Here is a 23,299-nt window from a genome sequence, read left to right on the forward strand (position 1 = left end):
AACCCCTCCTTGGGAAAGCATGTCCCCCCTGTCCCCGAGGAGCACCCCGGCACCTCCGCCTCGCTGCACCGAGCACTGCTCCGGGCATGGGTGGGCACTGGGGGGCGAAGGAGAGGCTGGGGCCCCTGCAGACCCCCACGGGGCAGTGGGTGCTGAGGGGCTACCCTGAGCCTTGTTCTCCCCCAGAAGCAGCAGCTCTTGGGTTTCTTTGCAGTTGGCTGCCCCCCAAGTCTAGCGATGTCGGTGGGGGGGTTGTGCCTCCATGCTCCCAAAACTCCCCAGCCGGCTCCTAGGGCTATGGCATCCTCCTCCTGCTGCTCTGCAGGCTGGGACATGCTGGTACCCCCCCTTCGAAAGCCAGTGAGCACCCTGAATTTCCCCTTTCCCTGCCCCTCTCCTGCCCCTGCGCTAGGTCTCAAAGAGGGGCTCTTTGCCTGCTGACTGCTTTGGAGAAGAGAATTCTCGGGGTTGGGGGGAGCATCTTGGGGCTTCACGGGCTGTTTCTGCCCATAAATGCCCAGTTGGTTGCTGGGGTTCATTCATGTCGGGGTTCAGGACCTCCTTGAGGTCTGGTGGCCACGTAGCAGGCAGTTTATAGAGACCCCGACGTATGCTGGGAGCCATGCGGGTTGCCAGACCATCTACCTCGGCTTGTACCCCGTTGGCTTTATTTTATCTTTAAAATAAATGCTCTGTCCGGGCCTGTGTCTCCTTCTTTTGGGGATTTCTCAGCATGGGAGCCGCAAGTCTTTCCCACAGAGCTGCTGTCCCTCAGGCAAGGGCCTCATCATGCCGGCTTCAGGGGTCTCCTGTGCCCATCGCCCTCATCTGGTCCCGCTGGAGACCGCGAGATGCCATGGTCCCCTGGTACCTACTCCTCTGCTAAGGAAAACTGCCACCCTAAATCCCCCCCCTTATAGACATAGCAGCATGGCTCGCTATATTTAGTGCTGCTGGAGCAGCTGGGCAGCCAGCGGCAATGATGGTGATGGCAGCAGCTCTGGGTTTTTACACCAGCGGAGGATCTGCCCCTGGGCTGGGGCTGCTCCTTGGGGTGACACTGGTGGCACGTGCACCCTGTTCCCACGAGGCTGCAAACGTGGCTGGGCGATCCCCTGTGATGGGAACGGAGCTGAGGGACCTGGTGAGTGCTTCCGAATCTCACCTGGGCTGCAGTCCCTCAAAAATCACCCATCTTGGGGGCAGGAATTGGGACCAAAGGGCTCTTGGCCCATTTTTAACCAGCAGAGAGGGTTGTTGGCTCCTGACGAGCTCGTTACTGACTTCCATCCTTAAGCACCCTGCGGTGGTGGGGATGCTTGAGAACCTAACGAGGAGTAAGGGTGGTGGTGAGCATCTGGCATGGCATGTTGGTGGAGGCAGGTTTTTTAAGGAGCAGCCTGAGTTTATGGAGAGCTTGGGCTGGAGGTGAGGATAGAGAGCCTGGTGCTGATTTTCAGAGGGGTGGGAGCACTCTGGTGCGTTGTTGATGCTCTAAGGGGGGGGAAGATGTCTGTCTGTGCTTGCTCCCTGGGGCATCCCCCCCACTCTTTGGGGACAGTGTCCTCAAACCTTGCTTCCAGCCCCAGAGCAAGGTCAGGGAGTGCCTGTTTGAACCATCTCCTTAGTTTTGGCTTGAGTTTAATGTTTTCTTTCTTGTTTTAACAGCTGCCCCCCACCCTGACAATGCTCATGCTGCTTAGCCAAAGCCTCATGGATTATTCACTCGCTGTCAGTTATTTCTGTTCCCAGCTCTGAAAAAATAATGAGCCGGTTCAGTAGGAAAAGCCCCAGAGATTGGGGGAGCGGGATGAACAGGCTTTCTCTGCTCACCCTGCTTTCATGGCTCCGGAGCCTCCCGTACCCCCTTTCCCACAGCAACCGGGGAGGTTCTCCAGCCCCAGGGGGGCCACCACAAAGCCCTGATGCCCCCCCCAACCAGCCTGGCAGGTCCCTTTCTCTTTGCCCAGCATGGTGGTTCCCTCCTTGCTCATCCTCTACCAGCATCGGGCTGTTTTTTTCCCCGGAGCATCCCACTGCCACATGCCGGGCCGCTGCTGGGTCAGGGCCAGCCCCTTGCTGCCGTTGCCAACTGCAAAATGCCCCTTCCCGTGAAATCGGGCATTAGCACGGCGATAACCTGCAGCCCCTCAATCTTTAAACCCAGATTATCTTTCCATGGGCTTTCGAGGTTTTCTGCTGCTTCGTTGTGTTTAGGTGCAGCTTTCACTGGAAATGCAGGGATAGGTGTTTTAAGGCTCTGGGGAAATGTGTTACTGTTCTATATGTGTATTTCTACGCATTGGCAGACCTGGAACCTCCTAGGGAGGAGCGGGTACCTCTCAGGGCTGGGGACAGCGGGTGGCAGGGACCAGAGAGGGTCTGGGGACCCCATGGGGTGATGGAGAGGGACCCACTTGGGGACACACGGTGCTGGCAAGCTGGAAAGGTGGCGGCGACCAAAGGGCCATAAAAAGGGTGGCAACGCGGGCAGGAGAAACGCTGGGGCAAAGGCTGGCAGCCGCCATCCCGTGCCGGTGAAGATGGGGCCCGTGGGGAGCCGGGTACCCCAAAGGATGGCGTGGTGGGTGCCCCGTGGCTGGTGGGGGAGAGGTCGTGCGTCCCAGTGCCACCTCTTTACCGTGATGGGGAGGGTGGCGGAGGACTGGGGGGGCTCGAGGGGTGGGAAGACCTCCGTGTCAAGTGGTCTCTGTCAGCTTCTCCGGACCAGGAGAGGCAGAGGGAGTCCCTGGCTGTGGCTCATGCCGGGCTCGGCATTGGGCATCTTGGATCAGCTCTTGTTTATGGCGTCTGCCAGAGCCGCAACCGTCCCCGAGGTGGAGGTGGGAGCACGGGACGAGCCCCTCTTGCCTGGCGTCACCGGCACTGCTTGGAAAGCTCTGGCTCTCTTCAACCACATCTGGGAACTGTGGATGTTCCTTGGGGAGACCCCCACACCGGACCCCCCTCAACGGGCGCAGGGCTGACCTCCCGTGCGTACCTGCTCCCCTGCCTGCTCCCGAGGGTGGGCATGGGCTGCAGGACCACAGGGCATCTCTCGGCAGCCCCCCCTTAGAGGGAAATGGTCCCTGGGGAGATGCAGGGGACAAGGCGTGGGGTGGCAGAGGAAAGGGGGGGCTCCGTGTTGGGCAGGGATCTTGGGGGCACATGAAATGCCAGTGATTTGGGGCCAGAGGAACCGCTGGTGGAACAGGGCTGCTTTACATCCCTGGGTAAAGCTGGGGAGTACCTGCACCCCAAACACCAGGTTTGGGTCCCGCATCTCAGAAGGATGTTGGAGCCCCAGGGGGGTGGTCTGGGAAAGGGCAAGGAGAATGCCCGGGGGGGGCTGAGTGGGCGAGGGGTCTCCAGGATGGAGGAGATAGCTGGAAAGGAGAGCTGGGAGAGCGTGAGGTGGTTCTCGGTCTTCATGTGATGTGTAGCAGCAAGCTGGCGGTGGGCTGAGCTGGGCTGCAGGAGGGGTCTCTGCACCCCTGGACGAGGGAAATGGGGAGACGTGGAGCTGAAGAGGGGGGGATGCAATCTGCTGAGGGAGCACCAATGCATCACCCCGGTGCCAGATGCAGGGGATGGTGCTCTCCTTTGCAGTGCCTGGGATGCTGCAGCAGCGCTGGGGATGGTGCCTGGAGACCCTTTTGTCACCTTCCCCCCTGCCCTCCACACCCCCTCCGGGGGATGCTGGCGCCGTGCGAGGGGCTTGCTGGTGTCGGTCACCCCCCTAAAAGGGGAACTGGGCATGCTGGGGGTAAGGGTGAGCACAGGGTGAGGCAGGAGGGACCTTCTCAGGGCAGAGCGTCCTTACCCTGGGAAACCCCACGATGTGTCAGCGAAGCCTTGGAGACGTGCTGGAGCTTTTCTGCGGTGTCAGGAGTTTTACTGGGAGTGAACCGATCAAAGGCTGGAGCGTGGTGGGAAGGCGATGATGGACACATCTGGGACGGGCTTTAGGAGCGATGCTGCTGCGCCCCAAATGACAGCACAACCCCCCCCCCCCCAATGCACTCCTGCCCAAAAACCTTTAGGGTGGTTCGGTGGGGGTTTCACGGAGAGCTGGAACAGATGCCGGCTCTGCGAGTGCCACATGTGACAGCCCCTTCTTCGAGGGGTTTTCCGTGGTGCGGTCCCTGCTCCGAAAGATCGTCTCTGGTTGCGGTTTGAGCTCCCTTCTCACAATGTATTTCCCTCCCTGTTGCGTTTCCTTGGGGCAGCTGAACTCCCTAAGGTGCCAAAGAGAAGAAATGTCCCGCCACAGCTATTCCCACCAGCGCTGGAGCAGCCACCTCGACCAGCCGTGTGCCACTAAAAGGGTAAGGACCACCCCAGCAGGCAGCGATGCTCCCCCAGCCTCCCTGCCTGCTCCCAGCTCCAGATTTCCTAAGCTGGGATGGGTACCTCGGTGTTTAACACCCTCGGAGGAGGCTCCCTCCATGGGTTTTTGGGACACGAAGCGGGGACAACACAGACCACAGTCCTGGGATTACAGACCAGTGTGTTTGTCTGCAGTGAAAATATAAGGGTTGGCATCATCACCACCCAGGGACTGCTATGCCTCCCAGGGAACACGGTACAGATAAAAGCCAGCTGCTTTTTTTTTGAGAAAACTTGAAACCTGTCCCAGAAAACGTGGCTTTCTCATTCTGGAACTAGTATCGTAACAGCCCTGTGAGAACTAGAAACATTTGGAGGCAAAGCAAAATGTTGACATTTGGTATTTTAATGGGGATATAAAGTTTTTCACAGGAAGCAGCAACTTTCTGTGAAAAGCATTTCTCCATCGCGATCTATTTTCTTTGGAAAAAAGCAGGGGCTTTTTGGGTTGGAAAAGGACTTTTGGTTCCACCAGGCTCGTAAACTTGTCCTGTGCTGGTGGGAGGGGATGCTGGGGGGGGGGGGGCTCTCGCTGAACCCCCCGGAGCCTGAGCACCCAGCCAGGCTTCCCCCACCTGTCCCTTCACATCCTAAGGGACACCGGACCGTTGTACCGAAGCCATCGACGTGGGAGTCCCTAGCCGCCAGACCAGGTGTGTCTGCACTCCTCCAGCCGTGCCAAAAGCCACGCTCGTGGGGCAGACATCTCGCCCAGCACCAGCACTCAGCCCATGTGTGAGCGGCTCCTGGAGATTTAAAAGGAAGAATAATCAGCAAAGAAAAGATTTCCAGCTGTCAGGAGAGCAAAACTTGACCAAAATATTAAAAAAAAAAAAAAAAAAATCCAAGGAACGCGTTGTATATATCAGCAAAGCCAGAAATTCCTGTAAATAAAGGGCTGGAAGGCTCCACCGACTGGGCTTGCCACTTCCCCGCATCTGCTCAGCCAGACGCTAAAAAGCTTCACCTCCTCTGGCATCTGTTTCCAAAATAAATCGTAACATCCTACCTTGGGCTCCTGCCATCCCCAGCTGGACCTGGCTTTATTTAGAAAGGGAAAAGCGCTTTCTCCATGGATACCTCGCACGGAAAGGGGTTTTGCTCAGCCACTTCACCAAGCCTGGCTGTCGGGTTGAGGGCAGTCACGGCTGTTTCTGGCTGAAAGGCTGAAACTTCAGGAATGCTTTAGGAATCTGAAAAGGCGGATTTGGGAGGAAATCCACCATAGCAAGCAGTTTCAGCTGGGAACACAAGCCGTTGCTAATGCTGGAGGACACCCTGCCTGTATAAAGGCTAAAGAGGGGATCCCAGCATTTCCACGGGTGCTAAAGTGTTCCTTACCCCTCGGGTGCTGCTGGGGCTGGAACGAGATCCCAGCCAGCACAGGATTCCTTATCATCGGGGTGTCGAGGGAGGCTCTCCCTCCGGAGAGACACGCTGATGAGTTACCAGCAGAAATTAAAGGCTAAGAGGCATCGGGAGTGCGATGAACAGGCGCGGCTGAATCTTATCCATCTCCATGTTTTTCCTGGAAAGCCGTGCCGCCAGTTGCAGCCCTTTACAAGGCCAAGACCTCGCTCCCCCGCAGGGGCTGCAGGATGGAGGAACGCCATCGGCAGCTCCTCCCCAGCACGCAAGGGCTGCGAGCGCCCGGTGCTGTCAGCAGCAGCTTTTCTCCGCCTGACGTTTTCCACCGTGGGATGGGGGATGCAGGTGGGCTGCGGTGCCGCCCGGCAAGCCCCCGTCCTCTCCTCCTGCTGCCTGCCCGGAGGCAGAGTGAGTCCAGGCAGGTGCCGGGGTGGAGATGTGAGTTGCTCGCTGCTCCTTGCTGGCCAGGACTGTCCTACCAGCTCTTTTCTGAGACCTGATTTAGGCTGGTTTGGTGGGAGTGCCCCCCACCTATGGGCAAATCTTCTGGGGCCAGTGCTCAGCAGTGCTGCAGGTTTACCAGTCCAACAACTCCTGCTGCTGTGCCGAAAATCCTTCCATTCCTCAGTGCGTGGGAGGACTGGGAGGGCACAGACCAACTGTATTCCCTCTCGTCAGCCAACAGACAAGGAGCTCGGGAAATGGTCTGGCTGTAAGGACCCAAAATGGGACAGGGCAGAGCTGAGACCCCGCAGCCCCAGCTCAGCTGCTGAGGCTCGCCTGACGTCCTGCTCCCAGGCTCATGGCCAACACCCCAGTTAGCCGCTGGTCAGTCCCCTGGTTTCCAGCCAGGGATGCAGAGCAAGCCTTCGGAAAAGTCCCTGGAGAAACACAGGGTCTGTGGGGTTACGTGGCCGGACAGCTTCACTCCAGCATCTCTGCAAACTCAAGAGCCAAGGACGTGGCCGTGCTGCTGGTGCCTCCGCTCACCTGGGAGACACCGAGACGTGGCCGCTTTCCATGACCTACAGCCTGTGCCCAGCTTTGGTACAACCGATCCCCTGATTTCTCCCAGGGCAGCCCAGGATGGGGGGGGACTGCTTGCTGCTGCTCATCCCTCGCTGGGGATCGCACCCCAACGCTGGAAGCCTCTACCAAGCTCTGGAAGCGGTGTGCCTCCAAACCAGGCGTCTCAGCTCCCTCTAGGGCCAAAGGAAAGGAAAAGGCACTTCCAAAAGTTGCTCCACCTGCTCCTAAAATCCTCAGCTGGAAGCAGGCTGTGGAGAGTCCTGGCCTTCCCTGGGTCTGCGGTGAGAGGCTCAAGCACGGACAGGGGTGTTAGGGTCCCTAATGCTGGCGATGCCCGTGGCTGCCAACGCGGTGTGAAGCCAGCCCTAGCTGCCTGCAGCCAAGCTCAGAGATGCCAGAACCCTGTACCTAAATATTCCTGTTCCACCAAGAAATAGCTCCGGTAAAGCCCTGGGCAGCAGTCAGGCATTCGCAGCCTCCAAAAGAGGAAAAAAAGCCCAAGTGAAGTCCCAGAGCCGTGTCCGCCAGCCCTGTACCCTCCTGCCTGCTCCCCGAACCAGCTCCCGTGTCTGGTCTCATGGGTGGAGGCCGAGTCAAACCTCGTCCTGTTTGTCCCTTTTCCCCTTCTCCTGCAGAGCAGCCCCGCTGGGAATGGGGGACTTTGTTCCCCTGTGCAGTCCCAGAGCTGGAGCTTTCTGCAGCGCCCAGTGCTGGGGACTTTACCGAGCACAGGGGAGGATGAGGATGAGAAGGGACGGGACCAGCACCCAGCATCCTACCCCACAGCATCCTACCCCGCACCCATCAAACGTCCAGGAAACCTGGGGGGTCCTCGCAGGCCGGCGTGGAGAACCCCAGCCCTCCTGGCGAGCAGATGGGGGACGGCGGCCACGAAGGAAATAGCTGTTTTCTGGCAGAACTGGAGACCGGTGGCCGGCGGAGGGAGGAAGGGGCCTCCGAGCTTGCCCCTCGGGAGCTCCTCGCCATGTGCGGTGGCTCCGTTCCCAGGCTGAGCTCTCATTTCCTATCGGAAACAACCACATCTCCTTTCCCTTTGGCTCCCACCGGGCCCGTGCCGGAGCCGTCCGGCACCGCACGCCGTGCTGCCGCCCCCCTGGCTCGCTCCTGCGGGTGGGCTGTCCTCACCGGGGACAGACCCACAGGGTCGAGGCGCTCATGAAGGAAGGAGAATCCCAAAGAAAATAAAAAAGCAATAAAGGAGCTTCCTTGGGATCTTTATAAACTAATGGAGTTTATAATGTTTGTGCCATGTCCTGTTTCACTCCTTTTTTTTCCTGTAAGGGAAACTGCCAGGGCTGGCTGTCTCGTAGTGGCCCTAACGAGGGCAGCCAACTGAATCTCCCAGTGCCTCATTAGGACCCTGCCACGGCTGGCACACGGCTAATTGCAGAGATGATGCCCAAGCAAAGCGTCTGCAACTGGGGATGGAGATGACTCGCCCAGGACTGGGCAGGGGGGGTCTCCTCCTTGGAACACCCCAAGGGACAAGCGTCCAACCCTTTCCCCAGGCTGCAGCGAAGCCCTCGGAGGGGGTGCCCACCTCGGGCTTGCAAAGCCCCTCTCCCTGCCTCTCTTTCCCTCCACCTCGTGTGCACAGGCGGATGCGTGCGGGGTTTTTGCCAGCCTCTCTCCCCTCCGCTGGCAAAGCCACCTCGTTGAGCAAGAGGGGCCTGACAAGATTTCCATGAACAAACTTCCTGCAGGGAGCAAAGGGCAGCAGGATCACGTCCCTGCCCGACCACCACCTCCCGGAGAGCTTCAAACGGCGAAGGGACCGCTAACGGTGGCTGTGGAGAGGAGGAGGAGGGCAAGCCCAGGCTGAAGGAGGTAACTGGGTGGGGGGGTGAGGTGTGGGGTGCAGGATGGGGTGTGGGACATCCTTGTAAGAGGATGTCAGTGCTTCTCGTGTCACCGCTCACGTGGACACGTTCCATGTGCTGGTCCCCAGCAGGGTGGGAGCTGGCCTGGTCCTTCAGCTTCCCCGCCTGCCCCGGCTCCCCAGCCCCGCTCTGCCCACAGGCGATGGCAGCCACCACGGTGACCGAGTCCGGAGGCATGAGGATCATCACGGAGGTCATCCCGGCCACAGACCCTCGAGCGGCCCAGCTGGCCTCCAGCTCCACGCTGCCTGCATCCGCCACGTTGTCATTTCAAGTCAGAGGCTTCAGAAGGGCTCAGCCCAAGGCGCTGGGGGTGAGAGATGGCATCCCGGGGTGATGCAGCACCACAGGGGCAAAGCGGGGACTAAGTATCCCCAGGGACTGTCCTGCTTGAGGTTCTCCTTGGCTGGGGCAGAGGTGACGTTTGAAACCAGCTCCCTTTGCCGGCTCACCCAGCAATCCCGAGTCCCTCCTCGGCACCGCGGGGTGCAGCCAAGACGTGGTGCGACAGTGGGATCGGGGCGGAACGCAGCTAACAGCAACAGTGATATCCATCCTTTGCTGGTGCTGGCAGTGCTTTGAGCCAAGAGTGACCGGGGGGATCCTTCTCCCCTGTCCTTCCCCAGACCATCCACATCTTCACCGGGATCATCCATGTCTGCTTCGGGATCATCCTGACGGTGTCAGAGTACAGGAAACCTTCCCTCCCTGTGGCCAGCGGGGTCCTTTTCTGGCTCGGGCTCCTGGTAAGCAGGGACATGCTTGGCCTTCACCTCCTCACTGTCCGATGAGGACAGGGGGATCTCGGCGGATCGCGGATCAGATTTCCTTGTCACTACGGCCTCCTCTTACACCCACGTCTTCTGGCTGTCCCCTCTGGGGATGGAGGGGGTGTGCGTGCAGCGCCGAACACCGATTCGCAGCTGGAAGGGCACCAGGACGTGTGGGATGGGTGACAGGGAGGGGTGCCTTGCTGCTGACGCCCTCCTTCCTCTGTTTTCTGAGCAGCTCCTGGTCTCAGGCTCTCTGCTGGTGGAAAGTGAAAAAAGAAATAACATCTTGCTGGTAAGGAGGTCCCCTGCACCCAGGCTGGGAGGGACAAAGCATCCCCTGTTGCTTCTGTGACTTCTGCCCCTTCCTGCGGCTGGTGGGACCCTTCCGCAGCCTGGATTCACCCTGCAGGGTCTACAGCGAGGCACCTCAGGCCTGTCTCACCCTCAGGAGGTGCCCAGCTCTCTCCCTCTCAAGCAGAGGGCGGGCAATCCTTCCTGCTTCAGGGCTTCCACAAGATGCTTGGGGCCTGGTGGAGTCACTCGTGGATGATGGGGACAAAAGGCGTCACAGAGGGTGGCTGCCCTAGGTGGCTTTTCCAGCAGTATATCTGACCTGAGTTGAATAATCCGGATTGGAGGCATCCCTGCTCAGACAGCTCAAACCAAAAGCCCCAGGCAGCCTCTCCCCTGGCTCTGTGGCACCTTGTGGGGGGTCTCTGGCAGGGTGGGCATCGTGCTGCCACCCACACAGCTCCTGTGCTCTTGGCGGGGGCAGAAGGGACAGAGCTGCTGATGTGAGGTGACCCACACAGGTGAAGACCTGCTGCGTTGTCAACATGGGGGTCATCCTGAGCACGCTGGTGGCCACTCTTGTCCACACCACGGCCATCACTCACGACACCCCCGGCTGCGAGACCAACATGCCGTACCAGCTGAAAGCCGAGTGGTGCTTCAACGCTGATAACAAGGTAGAGCCTCCCGGTCCTGCTCAGGCGGCGGGTCCGAGCCTCCCGCTGCTGCGCGGGACAAACAAACGGGGCGATTGCTGTGCAGGGGAGGGGGACGAGGGGTGCTGCCAGTGAGCGGGACCTACAGGACCCTTCCGCTCTCCTCCTCGCAGATCCTGAGCAACGGGCTGGATTCCATGTTCGTCATCTTCAGCTTCCTGGAGTTCTGCGTGGCGGTGGCGGCCCTGGCCTTCGGCTACAATGCCATCAAGCAGCACAACTACATGCCCATGGTGAGGGGGGGGCTGGGGCCCCGTCACAGCCCAGAGCCCTGGGGTGCTGGCTCTGGCATTTCGGAGGAGCAGGAGAGCATTACCCACCCCCTTCTTTCCTCTGAGGTGACACCCCGAGCCGGTAACCCACAGGGGTTTCTCTACGTGACCCTAAAAGCAGAATTTCCCCTTTTTTCCCCTCTCCCAGGCGCTGTAGCCATGACTAAGCCCGCAACCGTCCAGTTAAGAACCGCCGCACGCCCCAGCCCCGCTGCAGCCGAGGTGCCAGAGCCCGGGGAGGGCGGGGGGAGACCTCCCTGGTCCCTGACGGTGGAGCTGACCGGAGCCCGAGAGCCCTCGGAGCCCCGGGCCTGGGCCTGGCCCCGGGAAGGGGGCCTCTCCCCTCTGCGTGTTTGGCCCCCAATAAATGTCTCTCCCCCCGGCCCAGGCCACGCATTTCTCCGGGACTCGCTCGGGGGGGGGGTGTGGGGCCTCACCGGGCAGCCGCACCGGGTGGAACTGGGGGTGGGTGAAGGGCACCGGGCACTGACCGCCGCCACCACGGGATGACGGGCACCCCTACACCCCCCCTGCCCGGTACAAACATGGCGGCCCTCTGCCCGGCACAAACATGGCGACCCTCCGCCCGGCGCCGTTAGGAAAGGGGGAGGAGTTGCCCGACACTAAAATGGCGGTCGGGGGCTCAGCGTCGCCTCGCTTCCGTTCTGCGCATGCGTACGGCAGCGGCGGCGGCGCGGCGCGCCTCTGACGTCATCGCGCGGCGCCGTCCGGGAAGGGGCAGCGTGGAGAAATGGAGGGGGAGTGCGGGGCGGCCCCGGCCTTGGGTCCGGGCCCTGAGGAGTCCAACGGGGCGGTCCCGGTCCCGACCCCGGCCCGGCGGCGTCGGAAAGCCGCTAAGAAGCGAAAGGAGGCGGCGGCAGCAGCGATCCCGCGGGGCAGGCCCAAATCGGGGCGGGTGTGGAAGGACCCCGGCAAGAAGAGGTGGGCGCGGGGAGGAGGGGGTCAGGCCTCTGGGAGGAGGAGGGGGGGGGGGGGTCTGCAGGCTCGGGGGGAGCGCTCTGGGGGGGCCTCTGGTGGAGGTAGGGCTGTTTGGGGGGGTTTTGAGCTCGGAGGGAGGCTCGGGGGTGGGGGGCAGGGCTGTTTTGGGGGTGGGTTGGGCCGGGAGGGGATGCTTTGATGGGGTCATGGGGGTGGTTCGTAAGGGGGATTCCAGAGCGGTCTGTAGACTTTAGGAGGGGACAAGGCTGCTTTGGGGGAGTCCTGAGCTGAGGGAAGGGTTGGGAGGGGATGTCGAGGGGCCGAGGCTGCCGTGGGAGGCTCTGAGCTGGGGGGGGTTTCACACAGTTCTGGCCTGAGAAGTTTCTGGAGAGGACCCAGAGTGGGCAAGGCCGTGTAGGGTTTCTGTGAGCCACAGGGAGCTCAGCTCTGCCTCCTCCAGCTGCTGACACGGCTCGTTTGCCTGCTCAGGTTCTCACACATGATCCAGGACAAGGCCCTTCGCACCTCTTGGGCACGGAAGATGAAGGAGCGGCAGGAAAGGAAGCTCGTCCGGGACCTGGCACGGCAGCTGCAGGAGGGGAAGCAGAGAGAGCGAGAGGTAACGGGGCTCGGAAGCTGGGCCTTGGGCTCAAGACCCTGCAGGTAGCATTTCCCAGCCTCTCTGTGCCTGCTGTCTCCATGGGGCAGCGACCATGCTCGTGACACCGGCACCCCATGGGGCAGGTTTGCCGGGCAGCCGGGGCCTCTGTTGTCCCAGCCCTCGGCTGGAGCTACCTGCTCCCTTTACTAGGGCAAGCCGAGGGCCGTATTGCAGAGTCAGGCCGTGACCAGAGACTTTCCACCTCTCTCCATACGCAACCCCGTGTCTCTGCCCTCATCCCGGGCTTCGGGGCCGTGGCGTTATTCTGGCAAAGCCCTGCGGGTTGCCTGCCCCGCAGTGAGCACAAATCGCACTGGCTGCCCTTCTCATGGGCAGCCGGGACAGTGAATTCCCTGCTGTCGTGCCAAATCCAGGCTGCAACGGTCACATGCTGCAAGTCACTGACTCGGAATAAACTCGCTCAGTCAGTTCAAGCCTCGTGCCGGCGGGGGGAAAAAATGCTGCTGGTTTGGCTTCGTGCAGCAGATTTCATGCTTGGGCAGGTGTCGCTTGTGCTGCTGTAGCCGTGCAGCTCTCTGACCGGCGTTGGCATCAGCTACGGGTCGATGCTGGTTTAGGTTTAAGCCCAGAGGAAGGTTGGGAGGGACGCACAGGGAACATTTTGGTTCTGCTCCCGCAGGAGAAGAAGCGGCGGCGGGAGGAGAACCTGAAGCGGCGCCTGGAGAATGAGCGGAAGGCGGAGATTGTGCAAGTGGTGAGTTGCAGCCCCGCTCCTGGTTGGGGGGCACCGTGGTGGCCTGGCAGACCCGGTGGCCTCCACACCCTGGGTACTGGGCTCCAGTTTGCTCCAGTTCCTTTCCTTGGCTCCTCCTTTGAAGGATGCTATGAGCAGCACTGGGAGGACTGGGGAAATCCAACCAAACCCAGCTGCAGCAGGAGGGTGACTCCTCTGCTGAGCTGGCAGCTGGTGTCCTGCAGGGTGGGGTGAGGGACGGCTTCTCTTTCAAGCTTGAGAAAAACCAGAACTGAGGCCGCCCCGGGGATGGCCGGCACACGGGGTGATAGAGCAAGGGAAACACAGCACTGATGGGGATCCAAGCACGCTGTGCTTTCATATGGGTAAGGCGTAGCTTTTCTATCTGGAAGAGACCTGGGAACTCAGGGTGGCTGCGGTGAAGACCTGCGCAGCCACGTGGTGGTGGCGAGGATGGGATTATTGCCTGTCCCCTCCAACAAAAGAGCTGCAGCAACTTGGAGATGTTCCCAGGAAGGAGTTTTAGGATAAATCTGATCAGGAGCCAGACTTTGGTCATTGCTACGTCCGCCGCTTTGGCAGCGAGGGGAACAAGATCTCATCTCACAGCTCCGTGCGGAGGGGCCTGGCTCTGGCGGGGGCTGTGCCGGCCATGCTGCAGGGGTGGGAGGCTGGGAATCCTGCCGTGCCCATCTCGCCTGGCTCCCCCCGGTGCGGTCTCTGTGCCTGAAAGCCCCCTTTCCCCCTTCCCAGATCCGGAACCCACTGAAGCTCAAGCGGGCAAAGAAGAAGCAGCTGCGGCGGGTGGAGAAGCGGGACACGCTGGCCCTGCTCCAGAAGACACCCGTGCGGCGCAAAGCAGCCACGGAGTGAGACGGGAGACAAGGCACCACGATGCCCGGCCCAGGCAGCCGAGCTTTCTGCGGGTCCCGCTCCTCTCCAGGGGTGCTTCCCTGGCTCGGCGGGCAGGAGTCGCTGCCTGGGCCCTCAGTGTTGGACAGACAGCGGGACAGAGCTGGGGTGGGTTACGCAGCGCCATGACCCGCAGGAACCAGCTTCTGGATCCACCCCCTGCCCTGTGAAGTTGGGGTGTTGCTGACAGCCAGGGGCTGGAAGGAGAACTGCTTCACCTACCCAAATCTGCTTTTTCTTTATAAAAATGAATAGGAACTGACCCAGACTCGCCTCCAACGGCTCAGGGTGGGCTGGTGGCTCCAGGTCGGGAGCCTTCCCTCTGCTGAGGCAGATCTCCCTCAGCCTTCCTGGGATCGCAGAGCACCATGGCCCCCTCACTCCCTGAGGCTCCCCTTCCTCAAAGAGGGGTGTTGCCCCCCCCCGGGAATGAGCCTTGGAGCCTGTCACAAAGGGAGGGGGCACATCCTTGCTACGCTGCGGAGATGGGAGGGGATTGCACCGTGCAGCACAGCCTCCTGTCACCCTTCTCTGGGGGTGCTGGGGGGGCAGCTCCGCTGCCGGGTGGGTTTGCGGGGGGGGCTTGGAGTGGGAAACCCACACAGATCTTTTCACCTTCCTGGTTTTTCTTGTCCTATAAATGCCCCTTTCTGCGTTCCTGTTGAGGGCTGTGTCTTCAGCCTGCTGTGAGCCAGACCAGCGGGGTGGGGGGCTGCCAAGGGTGTCACTGGGTGGGCAAACACAAGGGTGCAGGGAGGATAAGCCCGTGCTTGCAGTGGGGAGCCCCGGTGGGGGAGGGCATGGTGATGCCCGGGCCCAGCAGCTTGTGGCTGTGGGGGGAGCTGGCCCTGTGCCCCCCCTGCCCAAGGCAGAATGAAGCAGGGGGAAGGGTTAATCACAGGCTGGGGGCTCAGGGGACCCCAGATCGGGGGGGATAGAGCTTCCTATTGCCCCCACTGAATAGGAATTGGGGGTTTCCCACCCACGCACAGGGCAGACCCCGTCGAGGGGTGCCGCAGGCGAAGGGTGAGGGGCCTGGCAGGAGCTGTGGGGCAGCTGCCAGCCTGGCCTGGGTCATCGGGCAGTAGGGCTCTGCCCTCGCTGCTTCCCAGATTAATGATTAATGAGGCAATATAAGGGAGCGTGGGGCAGGCAGAGCCCTCTTCTCCCACCCACTCCCTCCTCAGAGCCACACCACCAGCCCAGCCTTCGCCCCGAGCCTGGTAAGAGGGGGCTTGGAGCCCATCCCCGTGGCTTCAGGGCTTTGAGGGTCCTGCTTTCCTGGTGGGGTGTACGTGGGCAGACTCGGTGTCTCCTCCCAGGGCTGGACTGGGACCAGCACCTCGTCAGGCTTCTGGCGTGCTGCCGCGGCCTGCCTGCCCGCCCTACCGCGCAGAGGGGAAACGGGGTTTGTATGGGACTGGGGGGCCCGTAGCCCCTGCCCCCAGCTTGCCCCTGCTCCCCTCACCCCCTACCCTGGTCTGGTCCCGGGGTGCAGAGGAGGAGGAAAGGAGAGGGGATGGTGGGTGCTGGGGGACAGAAGAAAAAGGTGTCTGTGGGTGTCCCTGCTGCTGGGCACGTTTGGGGGGGCTGCTGGAGGCAGGTTTGGGCTTAGAGGGTAGGAGGTGCCGGGGAGGGGGGCCAGGGACCATGAAAGGAGGGATGTCAGCGGGACCGGCTGGGCGGCAAACCCGGTGGTGTGATCGCCAAGTCCCGTGGCCCCTCGTTAGGATCCCTGGGGACAATCCCCTGCTGCCAGCCCGCGGTGGGCCGCCGAGCAGCCCCCTCCCTGGGCGGTGTGACCGTGGGGCTTGAGTGGGATGCTCGGGGGTGACGCTTATCTCCGTTCCCCAGGTGCACCATGGTGGAGGTGACGGTGACGCCGCAGTCCTCGCTGGCCGACCGGCCGGTGGAGATGCGGGTGCGGGGGCTGTCCCCCTCCCAGCTGGTCACCCTGCGGGCATCACTGATGGATGAGCAGGGCGAATGCTTCCAGGCGCGTGCCTTCTTCCGCGCCGACGGCGCGGGCGAAGTGGATCCCGGGTGCCACGCCGCCCTGGGCGGCAGCTACGCCGGCATCTGGCCCATGGGGCTTTTCTGGTTCCTGCAGCCCGACACCCTCTTCCGACGGCTGGTCAAGCGGGATGTGGCCGGCAGCCCCTTCCTCGTCCGTCTGGAGGTCTTCGACGGCCTCTGCCTGGTCACCGGACCTCAGGACCAGCCGCTGGCCTCCTGCGTGGCTGAGCGGTGGTACGTGTGTCCCGGCATGCTGCGGGTGCCCATCCGGGAGGGCAGGGTCCGTGGAGCCCTCTTCTTGCCACCCGGTGAGAAATGGGGCACGGGGAACCCTGGGCTGCCGAGCCTTGGCTCCCTGGGGACACCCCGGGGCCAGCCGGGACCCCCGGGGTGTGGGATAGCACTGGTGGCTCCTGTCCCCCGTTGGTGACGGTCTCTCTGGCTGCCCGCAGGACCGGGACCCGTCCCGGGGGTGATCGACCTGTTTGGGGGTGCGGGTGGCCTCATTGAGTTTCGCGCGGGGCTGCTGGCCAGCCGGGGCTTCGCGGTGCTGGCGCTGGCCTTCTTCGCCTACGACGACCTGCCCCGCACCTTGACCCAGCTCGACCTGGAGTATTTCGAGGAGGCGGCCGAGCTGCTCCTCCGGCACCCCAAGGTGAGCCCTGCAGCGCGGCGGGTGGCCCCTGCCAGCAGGGACGTCCTGATAAGTGAGATGTCCTGGTGACTGGGGACGCCCCGGTGAGCAGCCGTGTCCCAGTGGATGGGATGTTCCTGGTGACTGGGGACATCCCGGTGACGTCCCGGTATGCGGTGCTGCCAGCTTGCTCTGTTTTCCCCCACCGCAGGTGCGAGGCCCCGGCCTGGGTGTCATCGGCATCTCCAAAGGAGCGGAGGTGGCCCTGGCCATGGCCAGCTTCCTCCCACAGGTGGTGGCCACGGTGTGGATCAACGGCACAGCCTTCCTCCACGGCAACCCGCTGGTCTACAAAGACCTCTGCATCCCCCCCATCCCCTACCACACCGAGCGCATGATCTTCACAGAGGTGGGCGCCTTGGACAACTCGGCCATCTTCGACGACCCCCGGGACCCCGCGTACAGTGCCTCGGCCATCCCGGCCGAGAAGGTCCGGGGGAAGGTCCTCTTCGTGGTGGGGGAGGCCGACCGCAGCTTCAACAGCAAGCTCTTCGCTGAGCTGGCCATGGCACGGATGCCGCCGGAGAGCTGCCGCCTCCTCTCCTACCCCGGGGCCGGGCACTTGATCGAGCCCCCCTGCTCGCCTCTCTGCAGCATCTCCAGCATCCGGGGCACCCCCCGGCCGGTGGTTTGGGGGGGTGAAGCCCAACCCCACGCCAAGGCCCAGGAGCACTCGTGGCAGGAGATCGTTCGATTCTTGGAGCTCCACCTGGGTCCTGCCGCCACCATGAAGCTGTGATGGCTGTGGGGAGGCTGGGGGGGGGGGGGGAAGGAGCCGGTCCCCAGGCTTGCCACCCCACTCAATAAAGTGCACCCTGCCAGCCGGCGCTGCCTGATCCTGCCTGCACTCATGGGACGGGGGCACCAGGTCCCGGCACGCGGGAGGACCCCTGTGTGTATATAAGTGCATATATAGGCGCAGCCATGGCTCAGGGGGGTTGTCGCTGTAGCTGATACCTCTCTTTAATGAGGCGGTTAAAGTTTTTGGGGGGCTACAGCCAAACCCCAAGCTCCGCACGCCCTTTTGCCGTGAGCCTGGGTTCGGTGCTGTGAGCTGACGCAGTCCCTGTGCCTGCACCGAGCTGGGGGGTGGGGGGGGGGTTCCCCTGGGAATGCCGAGGACAGCGGCTCCCACGAGACAGGAAGGTTTGAAACCCCCAAAAACGCTGAGGCTGGCACCTGGGCTGGGATGGAGGATGGGAAACGGGCACCAGGGCACATTCACGCCCGGCATGGTGCAGGAGCCGGCTGTGACCGTCACACCAGCAAGGGACAGGGGAGGGTGTGTGTGGGGGTGACTCAGTTCAGTCTACCATAAAGATAAGACCCAGAAGGGAAATTTCTCGAGAGGGAGGCGAGGGAACCCACAAAGCGCTGCGCTCAGCACCCACCCGAGAGGACCAAGGTCCTTCCTCCGCATGCCGGGATGCCGGTGAAACTCAGCTCTGGCTTTTCGTTGGGTGCCTGCCCATCGCTTGACCACAGCCGGCTCCCCGTTTGCCTTCCCGCGGGGACCTTGGCGGGGGGGTGACGAGCATCCTGTGGCTTGGGGCCCCCCCATGGCAGAGCTGGCAGGACCACGACCACCCTTGCTCTAGGGTGAGGGCAGCACCCAGCCAGGCATGAGAGTGGGGTGTCAGGGAGCACCCCAGAGCAGAGGACGGTGACAGCCGGGATAAGGGGTGGCCTGGGGACCCCTGGCCCCACGCCATGCTCAGGACAGCAGTCTCGATTCCCTGTTTGCAGGAACGGTTTCTCCCGACATCTCGCTTCCGCGGGACAAAGTGCTCTTTGAAGGACTTTCGGTTCCCCCGTGGCACTGCCAGCGGAGCAGAGCCGGGGTGTGCAGCCACGGGGTGCGTATTTGGGGACAATTCTCTGATTCCCCAGCCCCCAGACCTCACCGGGACCGTGCTGCTGTGCTTCCCCCCCCCCAGTCCCTCTGCAGGTTCCCAGTCCCATGGCTGCCCTGGCAGCGGGGTGTCCATAGGGGAGCCAAATGCCACCACTGATCCCCACCGGCTCGTGGCAAACCCCAAGGCTGTGTGCCAAGGGGGAAGGTGGGCACACGCCAGCCCCTTCCTCCTGCCTGCATGGCTTGGTCCAGCTGGGCATCCTGGCCGGTGCCGTCTCCGTTCCCCATTCGCAGGGACGGTCTCTCCCATCGCAGGACAAACAAACAGCTGCTTTGACCAGTTTTTTCGGTTCCTCCCCGGTCACCCTGGCACGGCTGCGGGAGGTGACCACGGGGCCGAGGGCAGCGAGGTCGCTGGTGGCAGGGGAGCGAGGAGCCCTGGGGCAGAGCTCATTCCCCCCGCCGCGGGGCAGGAGGCACCGTCCCGACACGGCCCCACCAGTCATCTGATTCCCCCCGCCCCACCATGTCCCAGTCAGCCGGGTATAAATCCATGACCCCCAGTGCTGAGCCACGGAGAGCCCCGTGCTCCGGACTCGCTTGTTCCCACCGCCATGGGACGGAGCTGCTCCTTCCTCCTGCTGCTTCTCCTCCTGCCCCCGGGGCCGGCAGCCGCCTTCTCGCTCCTGCGGTACCGCTACGACTGCGGGGACTACGGCATGCAGCTGCAGGCATATCCCACCCGTGGCCGCACCGTCCGCTTCAAAGTCATGGGTGAGTGGGCATGAGCCCCCCCCGACCCGGCTCTCCTTGGGGTGGCGTGGGGTTACCCCAAAACCCCAGTGCCCCAGCGTGCTGGTGCCCCGATGGGATGAGCCCAGTGAGCTTTTGGTGAGGGGCCATGCTGCCAGGGAGGGTTTCTGCATGCCTGTCTCCCCGGGGAGCACCACGGCACCCGGTTGTGCCACCTCGCTCCCCCCCCCGTGCCCACGGTGTCCCCACAGACGAGTTCGGCACCCGCTTTGACGTGGCCAACTGCTCCATCTGCCTCCACTGGCTCAATGCCGGGGCGGACGGCGCCGTCATCTTCTCCTCCGGCTACGAGGGCTGCCACGTCCTGGTGAAGGTGAGGGTCCCGTCCCACCCGTGGCCCCCCTCCCAGGTGCCGGCGGGCTGGGGGTCACTGTCCCTCCCGTCCCACCGCAGGAGGACCGCTACATCTTGAGGGTGCAGCTGGAGGAGATGCTGCTCAGCGGGGTCCTGGCCGCCTCCTATGAAGTCAACATGACCTGCCCGCAGCCGGGTGACGAGGAGATCCTCACGGCCGGCAATGCGCACACCGAGCACCGGGCCGGTCGGGGCAACAACGTCCACCAGACCCAGACCGATGTCCTCGTCCCCCTGTCCCAGCCTGGCCTCCTGCACCACATGTCCCAGTCTACCCTCGCCCTCCCGGGACGCCAGCTCTCTCCCCAAGCCAATTCGGAGCAGGTTCACCCCGTGGCTCAGACCCAGCCGGTCCTGGTGCACCCCGGGCTGCAGCCCCAACCCCAGCCCAGCCTGGTTCGCCCGGGGCTTCAGCCCCAGCCTGGCATCATTCGCCCCATCAACCAACCTCAGCGGGGCTTAATTCGCCCGGGCATGCAGCCCCCAGCCCAGCCCGGGCTGCTGCACCCCAGGGCTCAAACCCAACCAGGTCTTCTTCGCCCGGGGCTTCAGACCCAAAACCAGCCTGGGTTGTTGCACCCCGGGGCTCAAACCCAGCCAGGGCTCCTTCGCCCGGGGCTTCAGACCCAAAACCAGGCTGGGCTGGTGCACCCCGGGGCTCAAACCCAACCAGGTCGTCTTCGTCCAGGGCTTGTGCCCCAAAACCAGCCTGGGTTGGTGCATGCCGGTGTCCAGTCTAGCTTAATGCACGCTGGTGCTCAAAGTCAAGCAGGCTTTGTACGCCCGGGATCTCAGCCCCAAAGTCAGCCGGGCTTAGCTCACCCCAGCCTTCAGACCCACTCCCAAGCTGGTCTCCTCCGCCCTGGGCTCCAGAGCCAAGCTGGGCTGCCTCACCCTGGCTCCCAGCCTGGCCTGGTACGCCCGGTTCTCCAGAGCCAAGCTGGGCTGGTACATCCCAGTCATCCCCGACCGGGTCTAGTGCGCCCGGGACTCCAGTCCCGACCAGGTTTTGTACGTCCTGGACTTCAGGCTCAGCCCCAGCCGGGGCTGGTGCACCCAGGACTGCAGCCCCAAGCCCAGCCTGGCTTGCTGCATCCTGGGCTTCAATCCCAGCCTAGTCTACTGCAATCCACGGCTCTCTTCTACCACTCGGCAGGGGCAGGTAAGCCGACGTGACGGGATGGAGGGATGCAGCCGGGGCTGGGTCCTCCTGGTCCCCGGAGCAGCAGATCACAGCCGTGAGGGGATGCCTGGGGCAGGCAGGAGGATGCTTTGGCAGGGGGGATGCTTGGGTGGGCAGGTCAGGGGGATGCTCAGGGGGATGCTCAGGGCAGCGTTCCCCTCTCTGCCACCCCAGGCACCCAGTTGACGCGGGAGCAGTGCCAGGTAGCGGTGGGGAGGATGCCCTGCGTGGCCCCGCAGGGCCGGGAGGCATGCCTGCAGGCGGGCTGCTGCTACGACGACATGGACCGCATCGCGCCCTGCTATTACGGCAACACGGGTAGGATGCTCGGCGTGGTCCCTGGGGATGCCCCGTCGCCGGCTGCCTTAGCCAGCACCTACCGAGGTGGAGAAGTGGTGGTGGTGGGGGGATTGCAGATCCCCGTTGCACAGGCTGATGGAATCGCCCCATCGTGCCGCAGCCACCGTGCAGTGCCTGCTGGACGGGCACTTCGTCCTGGTGGTGCCGCGGGGCCTCACCACCCAGCCCTACAACCTGGACAGCGTGCGCCTCGCCAGCACCCAGGCCGGCTGCGAGCCCGTCAGGGTGACGGAAACCTTCGTGATGTTCCGCTTCCCCGTCACACAGTGCGGCACCACCGTCCAGGTAGGGATGTGACACCCCCCCCTGCCCTCCCCGAGACCCCCCCTCAGAGCGCAGATGGGGACCCTGACCCCACGTGCACGTCTACCCCAGGTGATCGAGGACCGGCTGATCTATGAGAACCAGCTTATCTCCACCATCGACGTCCAGGGTTCCCCCCGTGGCTCCATCACCCGGGACAGCATCTACATGTAAGGGGAGGGTGGGCGAAGATGGGCAGAGAGCCAGGACCCCCCCGGCAAAGCCTGTCCGGCTCCTCCTCTGCCTGCAGCTCCCTCCTGGAGCAGTTCCCCCACTCCTTGCTCCCGCTGGTGCTTGGTGCCGGGACCGGGGACCCCCATGGCAGACGCCCCGGCGGTGTCCACCCCTCCTTGGGCTGGGGGAAGCTGATGCCCCAGGGGGCTGGAGGGCACGGGGGGGGGGGATCCAGGTCTGCTCTGCTCCCCTCAGCCTCCAGGCTCGTTGCATCTACAACGCCAGTGACCTCCTGCCATTCCGCGTGGAGGTGGCCGTGCCCCCCACGGCCGCCCCCCTGGCCATGCTGGGGCCGCTCAGGCTCCAGTTACGCATCGCCACTGGTGAGTAGCCCATTCTCCGTCCCCCCCCTTTGCCGTTCCCCCACCCTCAGCCCGCTCAGCCTCTTGTCCTCCCCACAGACGAGAGCTACACCTCCTACCACCCCGACGGCGACTACCCCTTGGTGAGGGTGCTCCGGGACCCCATTTACGTGGAGGTTCGCCTCCTGCAGAAGACGGACCCTAACCTGGTGCTGGTCCTGCACCACTGCTGGGCATCCCCCAGCACCGATGCCGCGGCCGAGCCCCAGTGGCCCATCCTGGTGGATGGGTGAGCAGGGGGACACAGGAGGATGGAGAAAGGGGGGGGGGGGGTCATCCACACCAACCAAGGGTCCTTCTCCTGTGTCCAGGTGCCCCTTCACAGGGGACAACTACAGGACCCAGCTCGTGCCCGTGGGACCGGCCTCGCCGCAACTGCCCTTCCCGAGCCACTACCAGCGCTTCGTCATCTCCACCTTCACCTTCGTGGAGCCCCCCTCCATGGCGGTGCTGGAGGGAGAGGTGAGGGGGGGGGGCCAGGCGTGCCCTGCAACATCGCCCCGGGGGGCTGACCATGGACTTCAGAGGTCCCTGGTCCTCCCCTTGGTTGGCAAGCCCCCATCCCAACACTCCCAAAACCCACCCCAGCACCTTTCCTGAGCAAACCCCCCCCCGGCTGGCTGTGGTGCAGAGATGCTGGCACAGTGTTGCTGCCCCGGTGCTGCTCTGCTCCCCGGCCACGGGCCCGCAACGGCAACGGGGAGCCCATGCTGTTTGGGGTGGGGGGTTCCTTGGGGCTTGGAGCACCTTCTCCGGGGCCCCCAGCACCGTCGGCTGCTGACAGTGGCCCACCCGTGGTTTTCAGGTGTACATCTCCTGCAGCGCTTCTGTTTGCCACCTGGCACAGCCCGAGCCCTGCCGGCCCTCCTGCCAGCTGGGAGTGCCTTCACGTAAGTCTGGGTGCCGCCGGTTCCCGTCTGCCTCCTCAGCAGCCGGTCACGGTGCGGGGGGGACCTCCGCCTGCCCCGGCTCTCCGTGCCAAGCCCCTGGCCCTCCCCAGGAGCGCGTCGGTCTCTGGGGGACGGGAGGACAGCCGAAGCCATGGGCACGGTCACCTCCCAGGGACGCGTCATCTTCCCCAGAGTCCCCAAGCTGCAGCGAGGCTGAGCTCAAAGGCGCTGGGTGAGTGCTCCTCCGTTCCCTGAACTGCCCCTTCATC

General features: G+C 63.2%; 4 protein-coding genes across 5 annotated transcripts; all 4 read left to right on the forward strand.

Annotated features, from left to right (window-relative positions):
* Positions 1 to 8,506: 8,506 nt before the first annotated feature.
* LOC128152635 (membrane-spanning 4-domains subfamily A member 15-like) lies at positions 8,507 to 11,131 on the forward strand. Its single transcript, XM_052811136.1, has 7 exons — positions 8,507 to 8,634; positions 8,827 to 9,000; positions 9,314 to 9,433; positions 9,696 to 9,752; positions 10,273 to 10,428; positions 10,581 to 10,700; positions 10,888 to 11,131. The coding sequence occupies exons 2-7, from the start codon at positions 8,830 to 8,832 to the stop codon at positions 10,894 to 10,896; spliced, it is 633 nt and encodes a 210-aa protein (XP_052667096.1). The 5' UTR covers positions 8,507 to 8,634; positions 8,827 to 8,829; the 3' UTR covers positions 10,897 to 11,131.
* Positions 11,132 to 11,454: 323 nt separating this feature from the next.
* On the forward strand, positions 11,455 to 14,228 carry CCDC86 (coiled-coil domain containing 86). Its single transcript, XM_052811139.1, has 4 exons — positions 11,455 to 11,681; positions 12,168 to 12,297; positions 12,980 to 13,054; positions 13,808 to 14,228. Exons 1-4 carry the CDS (start codon positions 11,491 to 11,493, stop codon positions 13,925 to 13,927), a joined length of 516 nt encoding a protein of 171 aa, XP_052667099.1. The 5' UTR covers positions 11,455 to 11,490; the 3' UTR covers positions 13,928 to 14,228.
* A 704-nt stretch (positions 14,229 to 14,932) lies between these two features.
* On the forward strand, positions 14,933 to 17,502 carry LOC128152633 (acyl-coenzyme A amino acid N-acyltransferase 2-like). Of its 2 annotated transcripts, XM_052811134.1 has the most exons (5): positions 15,107 to 15,189; positions 15,289 to 15,374; positions 15,821 to 16,290; positions 16,435 to 16,637; positions 16,828 to 17,502. In XM_052811134.1, the coding sequence occupies exons 3-5, from the start codon at positions 15,828 to 15,830 to the stop codon at positions 17,413 to 17,415; spliced, it is 1,254 nt and encodes a 417-aa protein (XP_052667094.1). In that variant the 5' UTR covers positions 15,107 to 15,189; positions 15,289 to 15,374; positions 15,821 to 15,827; the 3' UTR covers positions 17,416 to 17,502. The 2 variants fall into 2 exon arrangements, with proteins under 2 accessions (XP_052667093.1, XP_052667094.1); XM_052811133.1 differs by lacking the exon at positions 15,289 to 15,374 and having other exon boundaries at positions 14,933 to 15,189.
* A 1,453-nt stretch (positions 17,503 to 18,955) lies between these two features.
* On the forward strand, positions 18,956 to 23,256 carry ZP1 (zona pellucida glycoprotein 1). The gene is made up of 11 exons (XM_052811129.1): positions 18,956 to 19,305; positions 19,536 to 19,657; positions 19,738 to 20,860; positions 21,056 to 21,199; positions 21,342 to 21,526; positions 21,617 to 21,714; positions 21,974 to 22,101; positions 22,180 to 22,369; positions 22,452 to 22,602; positions 22,946 to 23,030; positions 23,141 to 23,256. Exons 1-11 carry the CDS (start codon positions 19,146 to 19,148, stop codon positions 23,245 to 23,247), a joined length of 2,493 nt encoding a protein of 830 aa, XP_052667089.1. The 5' UTR covers positions 18,956 to 19,145; the 3' UTR covers positions 23,248 to 23,256.
* The last annotated feature ends 43 nt before the right edge of the window (positions 23,257 to 23,299 follow it).

Source organism: Harpia harpyja, chromosome 16 (assembly GCF_026419915.1).
Source record: "Harpia harpyja isolate bHarHar1 chromosome 16, bHarHar1 primary haplotype, whole genome shotgun sequence".
In the NCBI taxonomy this organism is placed as follows: Eukaryota; Metazoa; Chordata; class Aves; order Accipitriformes; family Accipitridae; genus Harpia; species Harpia harpyja.